At 27.1% G+C, this 14,362-nt stretch overlaps 2 protein-coding genes and 1 long non-coding RNA gene across 6 annotated transcripts in view; 2 read left to right on the top strand and 1 right to left on the bottom strand.

Moving 5' to 3' along the window:
• LOC126901795 (uncharacterized) overlaps positions 1 to 2,236 on the top strand; it is a 46,968-nt gene extending 44,732 nt beyond the window's left edge. For all 3 annotated transcript variants that reach the window (XM_050678558.1, XM_050678560.1, XM_050678559.1), the window contains one exon: positions 9 to 2,236. In XM_050678558.1, the coding sequence (XP_050534515.1) occupies positions 9 to 126 (118 nt within the window). In that variant the 3' untranslated portion in view covers positions 127 to 2,236. The remainder of the gene's footprint in view (positions 1 to 8) is intronic.
• Positions 2,173 to 6,727, bottom strand: LOC126901797 (leucine-rich repeat-containing protein 57). Its single transcript, XM_050678562.1, has 4 exons — positions 6,382 to 6,727; positions 3,719 to 3,862; positions 2,786 to 2,953; positions 2,173 to 2,422 (listed from the first exon to the last, which is right to left on the bottom strand). Exons 1-4 carry the CDS (start codon positions 6,536 to 6,538, stop codon positions 2,256 to 2,258), a joined length of 636 nt encoding a protein of 211 aa, XP_050534519.1. The 5' UTR covers positions 6,539 to 6,727; the 3' UTR covers positions 2,173 to 2,255.
• Positions 6,728 to 6,887: 160 nt separating this feature from the next.
• On the top strand, positions 6,888 to 11,001 carry LOC126901799 (uncharacterized). Of its 2 annotated transcripts, XR_007703123.1 has the most exons (7): positions 6,888 to 7,380; positions 7,705 to 7,874; positions 8,040 to 8,245; positions 8,321 to 8,822; positions 9,590 to 9,947; positions 10,181 to 10,709; positions 10,955 to 11,001. It is a non-coding gene; the product is annotated as an uncharacterized LOC126901799 (long non-coding RNA). The 2 variants fall into 2 exon arrangements; XR_007703122.1 differs by lacking the exon at positions 9,590 to 9,947 and having other exon boundaries at positions 8,040 to 8,808.
• Positions 11,002 to 14,362: the final 3,361 nt, after the last annotated feature.

Genomic DNA, 14,362 nt, shown 5'->3' on the forward strand with positions numbered 1-14,362 from the left:
GTTTTCAGGTGTTTATCGAAAACGACTTCGGGATTTCCTCCGGTTGTGGACGATATCCAAAGCCTATCCAGTCTGACCATGGTGCCGTGTCTGAGCCACGTAGATAAACAGACACTGAGCCAATAGTAGACGACTGTTTTTTTACTTGGTCTATGTCGCGTGTAAAGAACTGAATAAATAAAGAATTGCTCTTGATGAAAACGACGAGTGATCTTCTCCTCGATGCCAATCAATCTCCGGAGGTGGTGCTGTACGATATTATTACCAGAACACTTAATAACAAGCAATGTCATCGTGCACATTTCGTTTGCCCGTTTGTAAAACTACCTAAAAAACTATCAAACGTACGTTTGCGCGTACGCTTTTTGTTGAGCTTATCAACAGTTTATATGTAAATTTCTCCACGTGCTGGCGGGCGCGATCATCGGCATAAAACTCACGCGCGCGAATGATATCATTTATCTAATAATTATATTATAAAATATGTTTACTTTGGTCATACACGTATTTATGTGATAAAAACCATATTATTTATTATAATGCAATATAGACACATTATTTGTCACTTGTAATAACTGAATTTTCATATTATATTGTAATAATATTATATTATACATAATATAGTGATATAGCTAATTCAATTTAATATTGTTTCTCTTTTATTTTTATTGTAATTGTTCGCATACGATTAGGATTATATAATTACATTTTGTTTTTTCTATTCATGTTTATAATGATAATAATAATAATAATAATAATAATGATATTAGTGATAGTAAGTAAAATATTTTGTTATGGTGTACGTCATTGCGGTGTCGATCACCGCACGATGACAACGCAAAGATAAGGCTGTGGCTTTTTTCGGTCGTTTTTAATATTAATTTTGGATAAATATTTATATTGACACTACAGCAGATTTTCTTACATATCCATTGCAGCGTAAAAAACAACAACTTAGCAGTATAATGTTATATTAATTAATTTTATGACGACAAATATTTGTTCCATTTCAACTTAATGTTGTCATCGTATGCGATGTAAGGGTTTTACTGTAGTGTTGTGTATAAATGATTAATTATTGACTTTGTTTGGACAATGACCGAATATTGCTGACTTATAATTTTTACTATTGCAAATTATGTTTATATTTATTATTATAATATTCTAAATGAAATAGTTTCTAGTCATTCGTTAATATTCTATTTAGCAAATTGTTTTGTTTTATCTGTTCACCGAATATCCACGTGAAACAGATTTTTACTACGACTTGCGATCAATAAACACTCGTACATCGTCATTCATGTTATTATTGCATTATTAGTAGGGTTAAGGTAACTTTTTTCATCGGTTGTTCTAGAGTTTCCATCATATGTTTTGTTATACACATTATATGTTAATAAAATATTAAATTAAAAATACTTATAATGGAATAAGAAATTTTAATGTTTGCGTTCTACTTAGTAGTTTGACCTAAACGCTGCACATGAATATTATCGGTCAGGGTATAAAGTTAAGTAGGCAAATGAGAGGGTAAAAAGGAAGTGTTATGAATAGAATAATTTGTTGATAGAAGACAAAACAACCAACGTTTTTTCAAACTTAATAATAATATTTAAAAAAGTAGATAATATACCATGTAACTAGTTAATAGAAGGAAACAGTTTTTTTATAATTCGTTAGTTAAACAAAATCAATAGTAATAACAAAATATATAATACAAATATTATATGTATTTTTTTTTACATCGCGATAACTTATTAATAATAAATTTTGTCCCGTTTAATTTTGTAAAAAATAAGTCTCTCTTTGGTTTTTCTTTTGTACAACAAAATGTGTAAACCTTATATATCTTTAGTCATATTAATAATAATTTAAATCTACATTTTATTATCATTATTACCAAAAAAAACTTTTTAGAATTTTTTGTATGTAATTAATTAATTTGTTATGCTTAAATGTACAACAAAGCATTTTTACTTCATTAAGTGTAAATACATTAAAAAAAAACTATTCATTATGTATATTATAATTTATGTACGTGTATAAAAATCGATGGCAAGTATGCAGTGATATGTGGGTAGGGACCCAAATTTTATTTTATGTAATTATAATTATAATTATTGTTATCTTGAAGCGAATTTCTCGCTGAAAATCTAAAAAAATAAACAATAATAAAAAGAAAACAATATAAAAACATTTTATTAGCTAATTAAAAATATATTTCTGTATTGTCAAATGCTTTATTTTTCTATTTTTTAATTATCTAAATCCCTCCAGTCTTCATCATTTGGTGCAGTGTATAGTACCCTAAATGGTAATTTTTCTTCGAGCATGTTAAGAGTTGGTTGATTTAATGGGTTTTCTGTGAAATCCGCTTCTTTCAACTGTTTTAAACATACCTCGAAGGATTTAAAGTCTACATCTGTAATGATGATTGTTATATATATTATATTTTTAAACATAGTTAAATTTAAATTGTGTAAACTATTGTTTACATTCGACAAGTTTTAAAAATATTATTTTTATTTTTAAGTAAAAAAAATTATTCAAAATTGTAGTAATTTGTTTTCAAGTTACTTACCACCATTACAGTTATTAAATAGTGTATATCACTGTAGGCTAGAAAAATATGCGGTCTAGAAAATATTACCGTTGTAAATTTAGTATGTGCCCAAGATTTTTTTATTTACAAAACGTTAATTTTGCTTAATTACATTAGGGGAATACTTTTGTAAGAGTTTACACAACACTAAAATCAAATTTTTTAAATATTATTTTTACTTACTAATAATGAAATTATGACTAGCTATAAGGGTACATAGATCACTTAGTCGATTTATGGTTTCTGGTAATTCTACGAAAGAATTATATGATATGTCTAATTTTTGAAGACTTTTCATTTCAGATAGTTGATCAGGTAGCTTACAAATTTGATTATGAGATAAATTCAATTCTATAATAAAATTAAAAATTCGTTAATTGAATATATCATATGAGACATAATTATACATTGACACTAATTATTTTCTTTAAAAAATTCTATTTTAAGTAATGTAATTTTAAATTGTGTAAAAATGTTTGAAAACGTAATACATTTTATAACAATTTCATAAATTTCAAAATTAATTACTAGTCCATAAGTAATAAAAAAAATTAGTAGTTGACTACTTTTAAAAATTTCTAATGTTTGATAACTTATAAAAGTAAATGAAAAATAACTTTAAAAATTAGTGTAGGCCTTTAAGCTAGTATAGGTGAAGTCTAAGCCATAAGACACTGTAATATTTAACTAATCCATCTAAGTATATTAGTCATAGTTAGAAATCGGAATTTCGTTGAACTATCTCTAGTTTAATAAAATTTTTAATTTAACAAAATATGTTTTAATAAAAGAATATTTTCAACATATTTTACTGATGTTTTTAAAGAATATAATATGAATAATTTCAACTTTTTGAGAGAATATTAGCATTATATTTTGGTTATTATGAAAGATTATTATTCCGACCCTTAGTCATAGTACTTTAATAAAATACATAAAATTTCCATAAAAATTTACTTGTGTGTATTAATTGGCGTTCTCGTGGGGAGATATGGCTAATTGAACTACCAATTACCATAATACTTAATTTTTCATTCGTGAATATTATTTTTATCTTTCACACAGTCGGGGTGTTAAATATGTGCAAGATAAGAAAAATTATTTTTTGTTATTTACCTGTAATTCCTGTAAACCGTTCAGGAAACTTTGGAGGGAGCTTTGAAATGACATTGTTGGATAAATCGCATATAGTCAAATGAGTATTTTGCATGAGTAAGTAAATTGCGTCGGGAATCTGCATCAGTTGGCACTCTGACAAGTCTAAAAAAATTAATATTTGATAATAATAAACTATTAAACATTTTTTTGAAATTTCAGTCATAAAAGAATCGAGTACGCAGTTATCTTAATTCAATCAAATTTTCAATTTCTTAGATTATGTTTTATTTGAGGATTATTGTTGGTTAAGACTAAATATATTTTTTTAATATATTTATTTTTGTTGCGATTTTTTAATAATTGTCATGTTTAATAATTTTTGAAAACAAAAATTACGACAGAAATTGATTTTTTAAAAGTTTGAGAAAAAATTGTTATAAACTTTATTAAAAGTGATCTCCTGAAATGTCAGCTATTAATAATATTAACTGTACCTCAAATGTATTTATTCTGCTCCTGATTGTAAACAGATAAAATAGCTATTTAAATCAACTGAAAGCAATAGTTGTTCAGGATTTTAAATAAATAATGATTTACACATTTACTATTCAACTTAAGCAATATATGTATTATATTTACTGTTTTGATTAGCTAATTATAAGTAGTTAATAATGATATAATGCGTAATAATAATTACTATTACGCATCACCAAGTGGTCAAAACAACAGATGGGTTTGACATAATTGTGTCCTTCTTAGTACTCATGACAATGGATATTTTTTACGAAAGGATTACCATTTCTTTCTTTTTTAGGCCTGTTACACTGTATAGGAGAAGGAGGGATAAGCATTTCTACATGCAGGAAGTCCCAATGTAGTTTGCACAAGGTCGACGATGTAGTTAGAAGTATTAGATATTATTACACCGTCGAGTACATAAGACTATCGTGCAAATGTCCATTTCAATGTCTATAAACCATATAAGGTTTACAATCGTCATTCAAATCACAAAAAAAAAACAAGCATAGACTCATCATGTACTTTATAATTTATTTTGCTATGTTGGTAAAATATGGAAATGAAAAAAACTCAATTAAATAAATGAAATGGAATGTCCCTAAAAAATGTAATTAATATAATGGTTGACATTTCATACATTGACTGTTTTAAGTGTAATGACCATGTCATAACACATAGCATTTAAAAAGAAAAAAAATGTATAAATGACTTATAATTTATAAGTCATTTTAAAGTAAATCTAATGATAAGTACAGGATAAAAAAGGTAGTTCAATGCTATAATTTTTTTAAACAGTCTATTAATTTCTAAACTATAATTAATAATAATAAAAACAAAGAAACGCACTAATATAAGCAAAACATTTAACACCAAATGGATTTCGTTACTTGATACTATTGTTAGGGTAATTAGCTAACAAATCAAATTACAAAATTAAAATCGAAAAATATATGAACTACTGTCGTCTTTTCCCTATAATCTTCAAATAGAAATGTTTATTAAATCACGTAAATTTTATAATAAAATAAATAAAATTTTTGTCTCCTTAAAATTATTAGAGATATTTGAATAATAACAAAACTTAACTGTACATATTTTTTCATAAATTGTATAAAAAAACTATTTTAACTATATTTAAGGATATAATATGACAGTTATGACAAAGAAAAAATTCAAGGTCATAAAATGACTTAATAAAATCGTATAGGTTTTTAATGATAAACCATTTTTTTAGCGAGTAATTAAAAATTGAATGTGGATAATAATTTTTTTTTGGATGTTTTCCAAAAATGAGGAAACATTCTCATTGTAGTATTTGCGGAAGCGTTGCGTCTCGACAGTGTTGATTTTTATGTAAAAAAAAAAGGAAACTCTCTAACATAATAGCAAAACAGTTGTTCTAAGAGATATTTAACGTCAAAAAAAAATCACCTACATTAATGTAGTCTGGACATAATCGTAAGTGTTATCAGAACATTTTTGCGCTTTTGAATAATAAACAAAAAAATTAATATCTTATCATCGACGAGCTCATAATGTTTAGGTTAACAATTTAAAAACGTTGTTATTATGACCGAGATTTTGTGAATAATCGTAAACCACTGTTTATAATTGGACGAGGTGAAAGCAGGAAAATGTACATTATGTATAACACATAATGCGATCAAATGATAACGGCGTTTCAACAGAACCGAAGACGTTGTTCAATTATATTTTCATTTCATCAGATAAAAAGTAATGTATCCGCGCAGGTGTTATTTGGCGAAAGCACAAAATTGGCGAAAAGCACGACGAATTTATTCCATAGTGAATGTCAGTCAATGCTCTTTTGTCATTTCATGCCCTTTACAACGTTATTCATACTTGTCAACGTTTGGCCGAATCAAATGAACGGTTTTCTTAATTTGTATGATTTATTAAATAGTAAGCAATTTTGTATACACATGTGTCATTTAGGTGATATACAAATAATTAGTGTGACTAATAAAATATTTTTGTGTCTAGTTTTAATATTTAAAACGTGATACTTCTTTTAAGAGTTATTTAATTAAATATAACATCGTTTTATAGTTGAAAAGTAGTAGACTTTGATAATCATCAATTATCACTACGGTACTATGTTATCAAACTAAGTAGTTATCTTTGCGCTATTGAAAGCTTACCCAAATTGCAGCTCTCCTGTGCTTCATTGCATCTGTTCACTACTCTACAGACCGCGTTTCCTGCTATTCTAGTGGTTACCAGGGACATAGCTGCATAGTGGTTATCAGCGACTTCCACTTCGGCTGCCTCGATTTCCTCCTCGATTGGGGGCCTCATTATAACGACAATGCAAGTACAATCTAATTGACTGTCAGAAATTACTGTTATTTGTCTTAACGGCGTGTTTCACACTCGTACAAACAAAGAGAACAATTAATACGCAACAGGCAAAACAATTGTAAACGACGGACGTGACAGAACGGTCGAGGAGAACAACTGTGAACGCGGACGGCGATTGCCGGACTCTGCTCTGTACCAATGCGTTTAGTTTTTATATAACGTGTACGACTGTACGACAGCAGCTGAACGGCGGCTCGTGTTAGTCGCGTGCGGTTCACCTCGACAACGGGCTATGTTTAGCTCTTTAGTATTTTTAGATACTGCGTATCTGCAGGGACAACGGCCAAAGAATGAAATCGATGATTTTTCGCCGTGTCTTTGTCAACGGGTTATTGTTTTTGTTATGGAAGTGTGCGCGAACATCTTGTGAACGTCTCCATTCCGCCGTCTTTGTGATGTTTGACGCAGGACATCCACAATGAACGAAATTTTGCCAAAACGCAATTTCCGCGACAAAGGATTTGTTTATGGGCCGGAGAAAATGACATTGTCGGTTCCAAGAAAAGAAATCGTGAGATCATAGCCTTCTTTTAATGATTTAATGCATTTAGATACGTTTTTGTTATTTATAACGTTTTCGCCAAAATTATTTACAACGAATAAAACATTATCAGTATCTTTTAGCTAACAAAACTAGGCGTTTTCTACAACTTTCAAGGAAATAATTATTCACCAATAATTGCATTGCTGTATTCATTTTGTTGTCCATTCATTCGCTTTAGTGATATTTGCATGTTATACCATTAGTTTTATTGTTTTTTAATAGAATATTATTTATGGTACGATAAAACATTATTTTAAAATCTTGCTATTTAATGTACACCCAGAGAAAAACCGCGATCTATATAATAAATTCATTGTTCAATTTGATAAATATATCATTACTATTGAATCTATGATATATTTATCAATATGGTAATTTTTTTTCTTGTCTTGAACAATAATTATTTATAAGAATAGTTATTTTGTTCGTATTAATAAAACATTATCATAAACCCTTGATAAAATTTCTCTATCAAAATTGATTGAGGTTTTTCTTTGGGTGTAGTATAGTGTAAAATAGCAAGTTCTTTGACAGTTTTGATGTTTAAATCTTTGTGTAGGTTATTATTTGCTACATACCACGGCGCACCAGTTAACACTCGTAATGTTATATTTTGAAAGGATTGTATTGGTCGAATGTTGGATGGTTTAGCTGGTCCCTATATCTGTATACCACAAGACCAGACTGGTCTGATTATTGACTGATAAATAAGTAATTTTATTTCGAGAGGTATTAATTATTTCAAAATATTAAAAACTAATTACAAAATTATGACTAGGTACTTAGTTTCATTAAGGGTATTAATTACTGTATTGTTTAATTTTATATCTGGGCATTTTTTAGATCTAAGAGCGAATGTTACATGGCTTGACTTAATTTATTTTAATTTTCCAGTTCCTGAACCAAGATTCGATGTAGTTGTCGTGTGTTTGTAGATGATGGAGAGTTTCAGTAATATTACTATGAGTAGACAGTATAGCAGTAGCGTCAGCAAATGTAGCAAGAAGGGTATTAGTAGACTGGGGTATGTCTGCGGTAAAAATATTGTAGAGGTCGGGAGACAGGTCACTTCCTTGAGGAACACCTGCTTGAATATTGTAGTAAGCAGAATTTGCACTGCCATGTCTTACCGTAAACTGTATTTCATAAAGGTAAAACTTTATTATTAAATATAGAGGCGCTGGGAATTTTTTTTTAATTTGTAAAGCAGCCCATCATGCCACACCCTATCAAAGGCTTGGGCGACGTTGAAGAATAGTCCAGTACAGTATTTGCGGTTTTCAAATGCTGAGGCTATTGTGTCGGCCAACCTATGGACTTGGCGTATAGTAGAGTGTCTATCGCGGAATCCAAACGGGGTGTTGGGTAAGATGTGATACTCTTGTAATATTGGCCTAATCCTATATGAAGCTGCCATGTTTTTTGGTTTCCCTGGTTTAGGTATAAGGATTATTACGGCTAATTTCCAAATTGACGGAAAGTAAGAAAGACGCATTATACTATTGTAAATATATAATAAAAGGAGAATACCTTTTTTTGATAGGTTCATCAACACTTTATTTGTGATTAGGTCATACCCAGGAGCTTTACCTTTAGGTAATTCTTAAATAGTAGCTTCAATTTTTCAGGATTGAATGGTTTAATAGGAGGAGATACATAATAGGTAGAGTACATGAGGTAAAGTTATTAATTATATTAATATGATTATAGTCGAGCTTAACGTCTTCATGCGGTTTAAATGTATTAAATAAATGTCCAGCAAAAACCGTAGCTTTGTCTTCATCTGATATAGCAAAGATACCATTATCATTTCGAGGAGGTGGGGTATTTTCTTTGGTTTGAGTCATTCGTTTTGTAGCTCTCCATAATGATTTATTATTAGCGTTGAGTGATCTAATGTAATTTTGATACTGAACTGATTTGAATTCTAGAAGTTTGTGTTTTAGGGTATTAACTAGTTTGTTGTAGAGTAGTTTAAACGAGGAATATCGAATATTTTGCCATATGGATCTAACTCTTCTTTTCTCACTGATAAGAGCTTTTATGTGGACAGGGAGTTTTTCTTCGTTTTTACAATTGTTCTTATTTAATGAAGATGAATTACTTGCCGAGTTTTTGATAGTGAAACAATATTTTGAGCCTCATTTTCAACGTCGTCATGGGTTTTGAATGGAATTTTCAGATAAATATTTTTATCTAACTCAATTTTAAATTTGTGCCAGTTAATGGGTTCTATTGTAGGGGATAGTCTTGTTTTAAAGGAGATCTCACTACCGATAGAATAATGGGTGAGTGGTTACTGGAAATATCACAAATATTTTTTATGCTTAACTTAGCTGAATTGGAATATTTGTTAATTTTAAATATTAAGAGAATTATTCTATTCCATTTTGTATAATAAGCTTATGTTATGTCAGCAAACTCATATTATTAATGCGTTTAAGATACGTAGTTCCGTTAACATTGGTTGTTTAAACGAAACGAGTCACTGAAACCATTGACAACAATCGGAAGTACAGGGTAACAACTTGGAATTAATCGATTTTCACAGTTTAACTTATTTGTTATTTACAAATAATTTTTAATTGATTAATAAGAATAATGTCAAATAACAGTTTCTACCTGAAAAATCGATAGTACATTAATCTGGAAGATTAAGTCTATGGCAGCATAATTTAATATGTAAATTACGGGATAGTATAGATCATTTGTGAATGTAGTAGTATTTGCACCCCTCTGAGTGGATGAGGGAGTGTACCAACTCTTCAGGATATGACACAATTTGCATTAATTCCATACTAAGTAATGGAGTACACTTATTACTTTTAAGTCCTGTTTAAGTATTATTAAATATAAGTATTGTTCTAGTTGATAATAAAAAATTATCGCCAACTTACTTAAGTTAGATATAAAATATTATATACTTTTTGCTAAAGCTTTTGGTTTTTTTTAGTATTCTAAGTAAAAGATCTAAATTCTAAATCATCTTTGTAGATCGCCTCTCAATTAATTGTAAACAATTCTTTTATTTGTAGGATTATGTTATATAATTTTTAAAAACCATAAAAATGCATAAAATTAGAGAAGCCATAGAAATGCATCAAATTAGAGAAACCATAGAAATTTAAAAATAAAAATATCAAGAAGCCATAGAAATGCATAAAATTTGAGAAGCCATAGAAATTCAAAAATAAAAACATCATGAAGCCATAGAAATTCATCAAATTAGAGAAACCATAGAAATTCAAAAATAAAAATATCAAGAAGCCATGGAAATGTATAAAATTTGAGAAATAACGAAAAATGAAAATAAACAAAAAAATTTTTTTTTATAAGATACATTTTTTAAATTGTATAAAATTTAAAACAAAATCAATGATAAATATTATTAGGTATTCATCATTTATATAATAAGGTATTATGTAAAATAATTTAGAAAAATATCAAATTTGTTTTTTTAATAATTTAATAAGTTATATATTTGTGTTACTTTAAATTATGTGTTATGAAAATATTTTTAAGTATGTTTCTTCAAAAGTTAAAATTTAAAGACTGTAAGTTTAGGTGCATGACAGGNATAAGATACATTTTTTAAATTGTATAAAATTTAAAATAAAATCAATGATAAATATTATTAGGTCTTCATTATTATATAAAAAGGTGTTATGTAAAATAATTTAGAAAAATAACAAATTTGTTTTTTTAATAATTTAATAAGTTATATATTTGTGTTACTATAAATTATGTGTTATGAAAATATTTTTAAGTATGTTTCTTCAAAAGTTAAAATTTAAAGATTGTAAGTTTAGGTGCATGACAGGAGAGCTAATTAAATAATTGCCTCTTGAGATTATTATATCGGCTACTCAAATCGTGTAATCCTGGTTACTACTTGAATATATCTGCATTAGAAATTTATACAATTCCAGATACTGTAAAGTTAGAATCATAATCCTTTTACTAGTTAAAAAAGAATCGAACCTCGGTAGAAATCGAATATTTGTAAAGTAGCTGAATCCAAAATGACTTTAACGGTTTATTTAATTTATGTATTTCTATGATGAATTAAATTTCATTATAATTTTATGAAATATTTTGAAAAAGACCCAGTTCCAATTATAAATGGTTGTTGCATACACAGGGGTGTTTAAAGGAAATGTCTAAAACCAAAAATAATAAAATTAGTGGTCTTGTTTAAATGGTTTTTTACTTAAAATGTTGGTTTAGTAAAACAATTTTTTTAGAACTATGAAAGATTTCAAATAATTCATAAGAGTTAAAGTGTATATAATTACAAATATTCAAAATAATTCATATTAATTTTCAACTATTACTCGGCGAAAACTTAGATTTCTTTGATAAATTTTTAGAAATGTTTAATGCATTTTAGACAAGGTTGTTGAATCATAGAGTAATACTTCAAAAATAATAGGCATAATGCCAATGTTTGTCTAAGTGGGTGTTTTTGCGTCCTTTTATGATTAGCATTCTAGTGAATTTCATCGTATTATCAAGTGTAAAAATAAGAAAAATAATTATTCAGTAGACTATTAAAAAAAAAAATGTAGTCTTAATATTATATCAATGCTGTCAGTTTAATACTTATTTTTGTAATGAAGCTGTAAATGAAAATGATTTGAATATTGTCCAATTTGAGTGTATATAATTCTATTCTTTTTTTTTGTAAAATTCGAAACGCTGAAACGTTTTAATTATTTTAAGTAACAACAAAAAATAAAACTTTACTTAGATCTTTAAAAACGTTTTCTGACTTATTTTACCTATTTTTATGTATATTATACTTGTTGCTAATATCCATAGATTTTTAATTTATGAATTCAAATTATATTATTTGGAGTGATGAATGTCAGTATATATTACCGCTATGATCTTACTGGTATTAGTAATTACATTCATTTTTCAGTACAAAAACATATTTTATTATTAATGGAACTATTATCTTAATGATTAAACTACAAGAAGATGTTACTTCCAGTAAGGTGAAGTGAGGTAATTTTAAACGAGAAGGTAAAGGTAAATGTATTTTTTAGATAAATGCACAAGTATTATACATCGAACTAATCTAATCTACATCTAATAAGATAGCAACACATAAAACTTTTTAATCTAAAATAAAATATTAGTATTCTAAAAGAAAGAATGATTTTACAATTACCTCATTCGTTTAAAATTTTCTTACTTTATCCTTATTATTATTTTATATTGTAAATATTCTGTATTGAAGAGTAGTTAATTATCACTAGGTCCAATAATACTTCTATTACAAATACTATAATTTAGATTTTTTTTACATCGATCCTAAGAAAGCTGAGAAATTTTTTATTTTTCTATTATATGTTATTTTTGTGCCTATCCTTAAAAATTCACGGCTTTCGCTGGACCAATACTACTGATTGACACATAAAAAGAACCCGAATTATATATGAATAAACACAATATTTTTAAAACTTAAAAACAATTATTTTGTATATTTTATTTTATTTACAACGAAATGTTTCAAAATAGACAAACAAATCATTATTTAAATCTATACTTGTTCTAAATATGCTAAGTTTATTATTTATAATACATTGTTATTAGTAATATTGATTATGTTAAAAAGCTAACTAAAATAGCTGAATACATTAAAATAAAAATAATTTTATAAAAAAATGTTGTGAATAATTTTATTATTTTCATTATTTAAGTTTTTAATATTTTGGATCATTTTTACAAAAGGTTAATGACTTGGGGCACAAGACTTAGTGTGGGCGAATTAAATTTAGAAAAGTGTCTACTGCTTTATGCAATAAAAGAATCCTAATGAAGCTAAAACGTGGGTATTATAAGAGTGAAGTGATACCAACTATGTTGTATGGTTCAGAGTGTTGAGCGGTTAACGAGAAAATAGAGCACATAATGAGTATAGGGTAAAGAATAAACATGCAAGAGGAAGCATAAAGTAGCGCCAATTTTACATAAGATGAGAGATTTCAAGGAGTTAAACTTTAAGAATCAAATGAAAATTGTTTTTTTTATAAATATTATCTGTGAAAAAGTGCATTTTCAGACGAAATGAAATATTCTCATTTTCACTTATCATATTAAAAGTTTAATAGAAATATAATTTTCAATTATTTGGCAAACTGACCCAATCAAGAATGATAATATTTATGTTATTACACTAAGGTTTTTGTACCTTATATTGATTAGATATTTCTTTTTATTTCGGTACTCAATAATAAAAGTTCTTAAATGTTACACAGCCTAACTACTTTTATATAATAGATTGGAATAACAAAATTCATTAAAAAAAATTCAATTTTCTTTCAAAGTCAAAGAGCTGTAGCTCAAAAACTATAGTATGCGTTATTAATATTGTTTAAACAATAAAAAAAAAACCCAGCACAGGGGGGTCACGGCACAGTGGTGACATGCCATAGTTGGATCAAGTATAATGATATCTGACAGTAATTAAAATCACTATAAAAAAAAACACTTCGATGCAAATCTTTAGATAGTGTTTAATTAAAAAAAATTGGTGGATTATTCCAAAAGCTACATGATCTGCTATTTTCTTATTAAAATACTGAATAAAATAGGGATTATTAAAAATATTATTTCTCATAAAAAAATTGTGTTGATCCATACGGTTTTCAATAAGTTAAAGCATTATAAAGTAAAAAATGTAAAATATTAAATCGAGAATTTTCACACAAAAAAGCATTCGGTAGCCATTTTCATTATAAAGACAAGTCCAGAGTTGTGACTTTAATTAAAGTTAAAACTTAAATTGGTTAAATTATTCAATTCTCTTTTATTTGTGATATTAAAAAGAATAATATACCTATCATTTAGAAGCAAAAGAATTAACACTAAAATTACTTGAAAAGGTTACAATATTTTAAAATACGAATTAAAGAATATTTCTCTATATTCTACTGTAAGACTATTTAGATTTCTTTGCTAGGAGTGAAATGATCGAGTAAGAAACTCGCATTACCTATAATAAAAAATTGAATTAATTATTAATTGATTAATTTGATTGGAATCAAATAAAATTTTGAAAATCAAATGAAAATTATAAAGATAAAAAATAAATTGTAATAAAATTGTACTTACACTAGTAAATAAAATTAAATTCAACAGCTAATTTGGAGCAATATTCATTTTTGGTTTATTCGCATTATGGAGACTTAAAGTATATAACACTTTTT

This window comes from Daktulosphaira vitifoliae, unplaced genomic scaffold (genome assembly GCF_025091365.1).
Source record: "Daktulosphaira vitifoliae isolate Bord-2020 unplaced genomic scaffold, ASM2509136v1 Scaffold_3, whole genome shotgun sequence".
Lineage (NCBI taxonomy): Eukaryota > Metazoa > Arthropoda > Insecta > Hemiptera > Phylloxeridae > Daktulosphaira > Daktulosphaira vitifoliae.

What these genes read in the sequence shown, in the direction of transcription:
- LOC126901797 (XM_050678562.1), bottom strand. Translation starts at nt 6,538, where the DNA reads ATGAGGCCCCCAATCGAGGAGGAAATCGAGGCAGCCGAAGTGGAAGTC. An exon ending in ACGGTTTACAGGAATTACAG is followed by an intron (nt 2,954 to 3,718) that starts GTAAATAACAAA and finishes ATTTTATTATAG; the next exon opens with AATTGAATTTATCTCATAAT. An exon ending in TAGTCATAATTTCATTATTA is followed by an intron (nt 2,423 to 2,785) that starts GTAAGTAAAAAT and finishes TCATCATTACAG; the next exon opens with ATGTAGACTTTAAATCCTTC.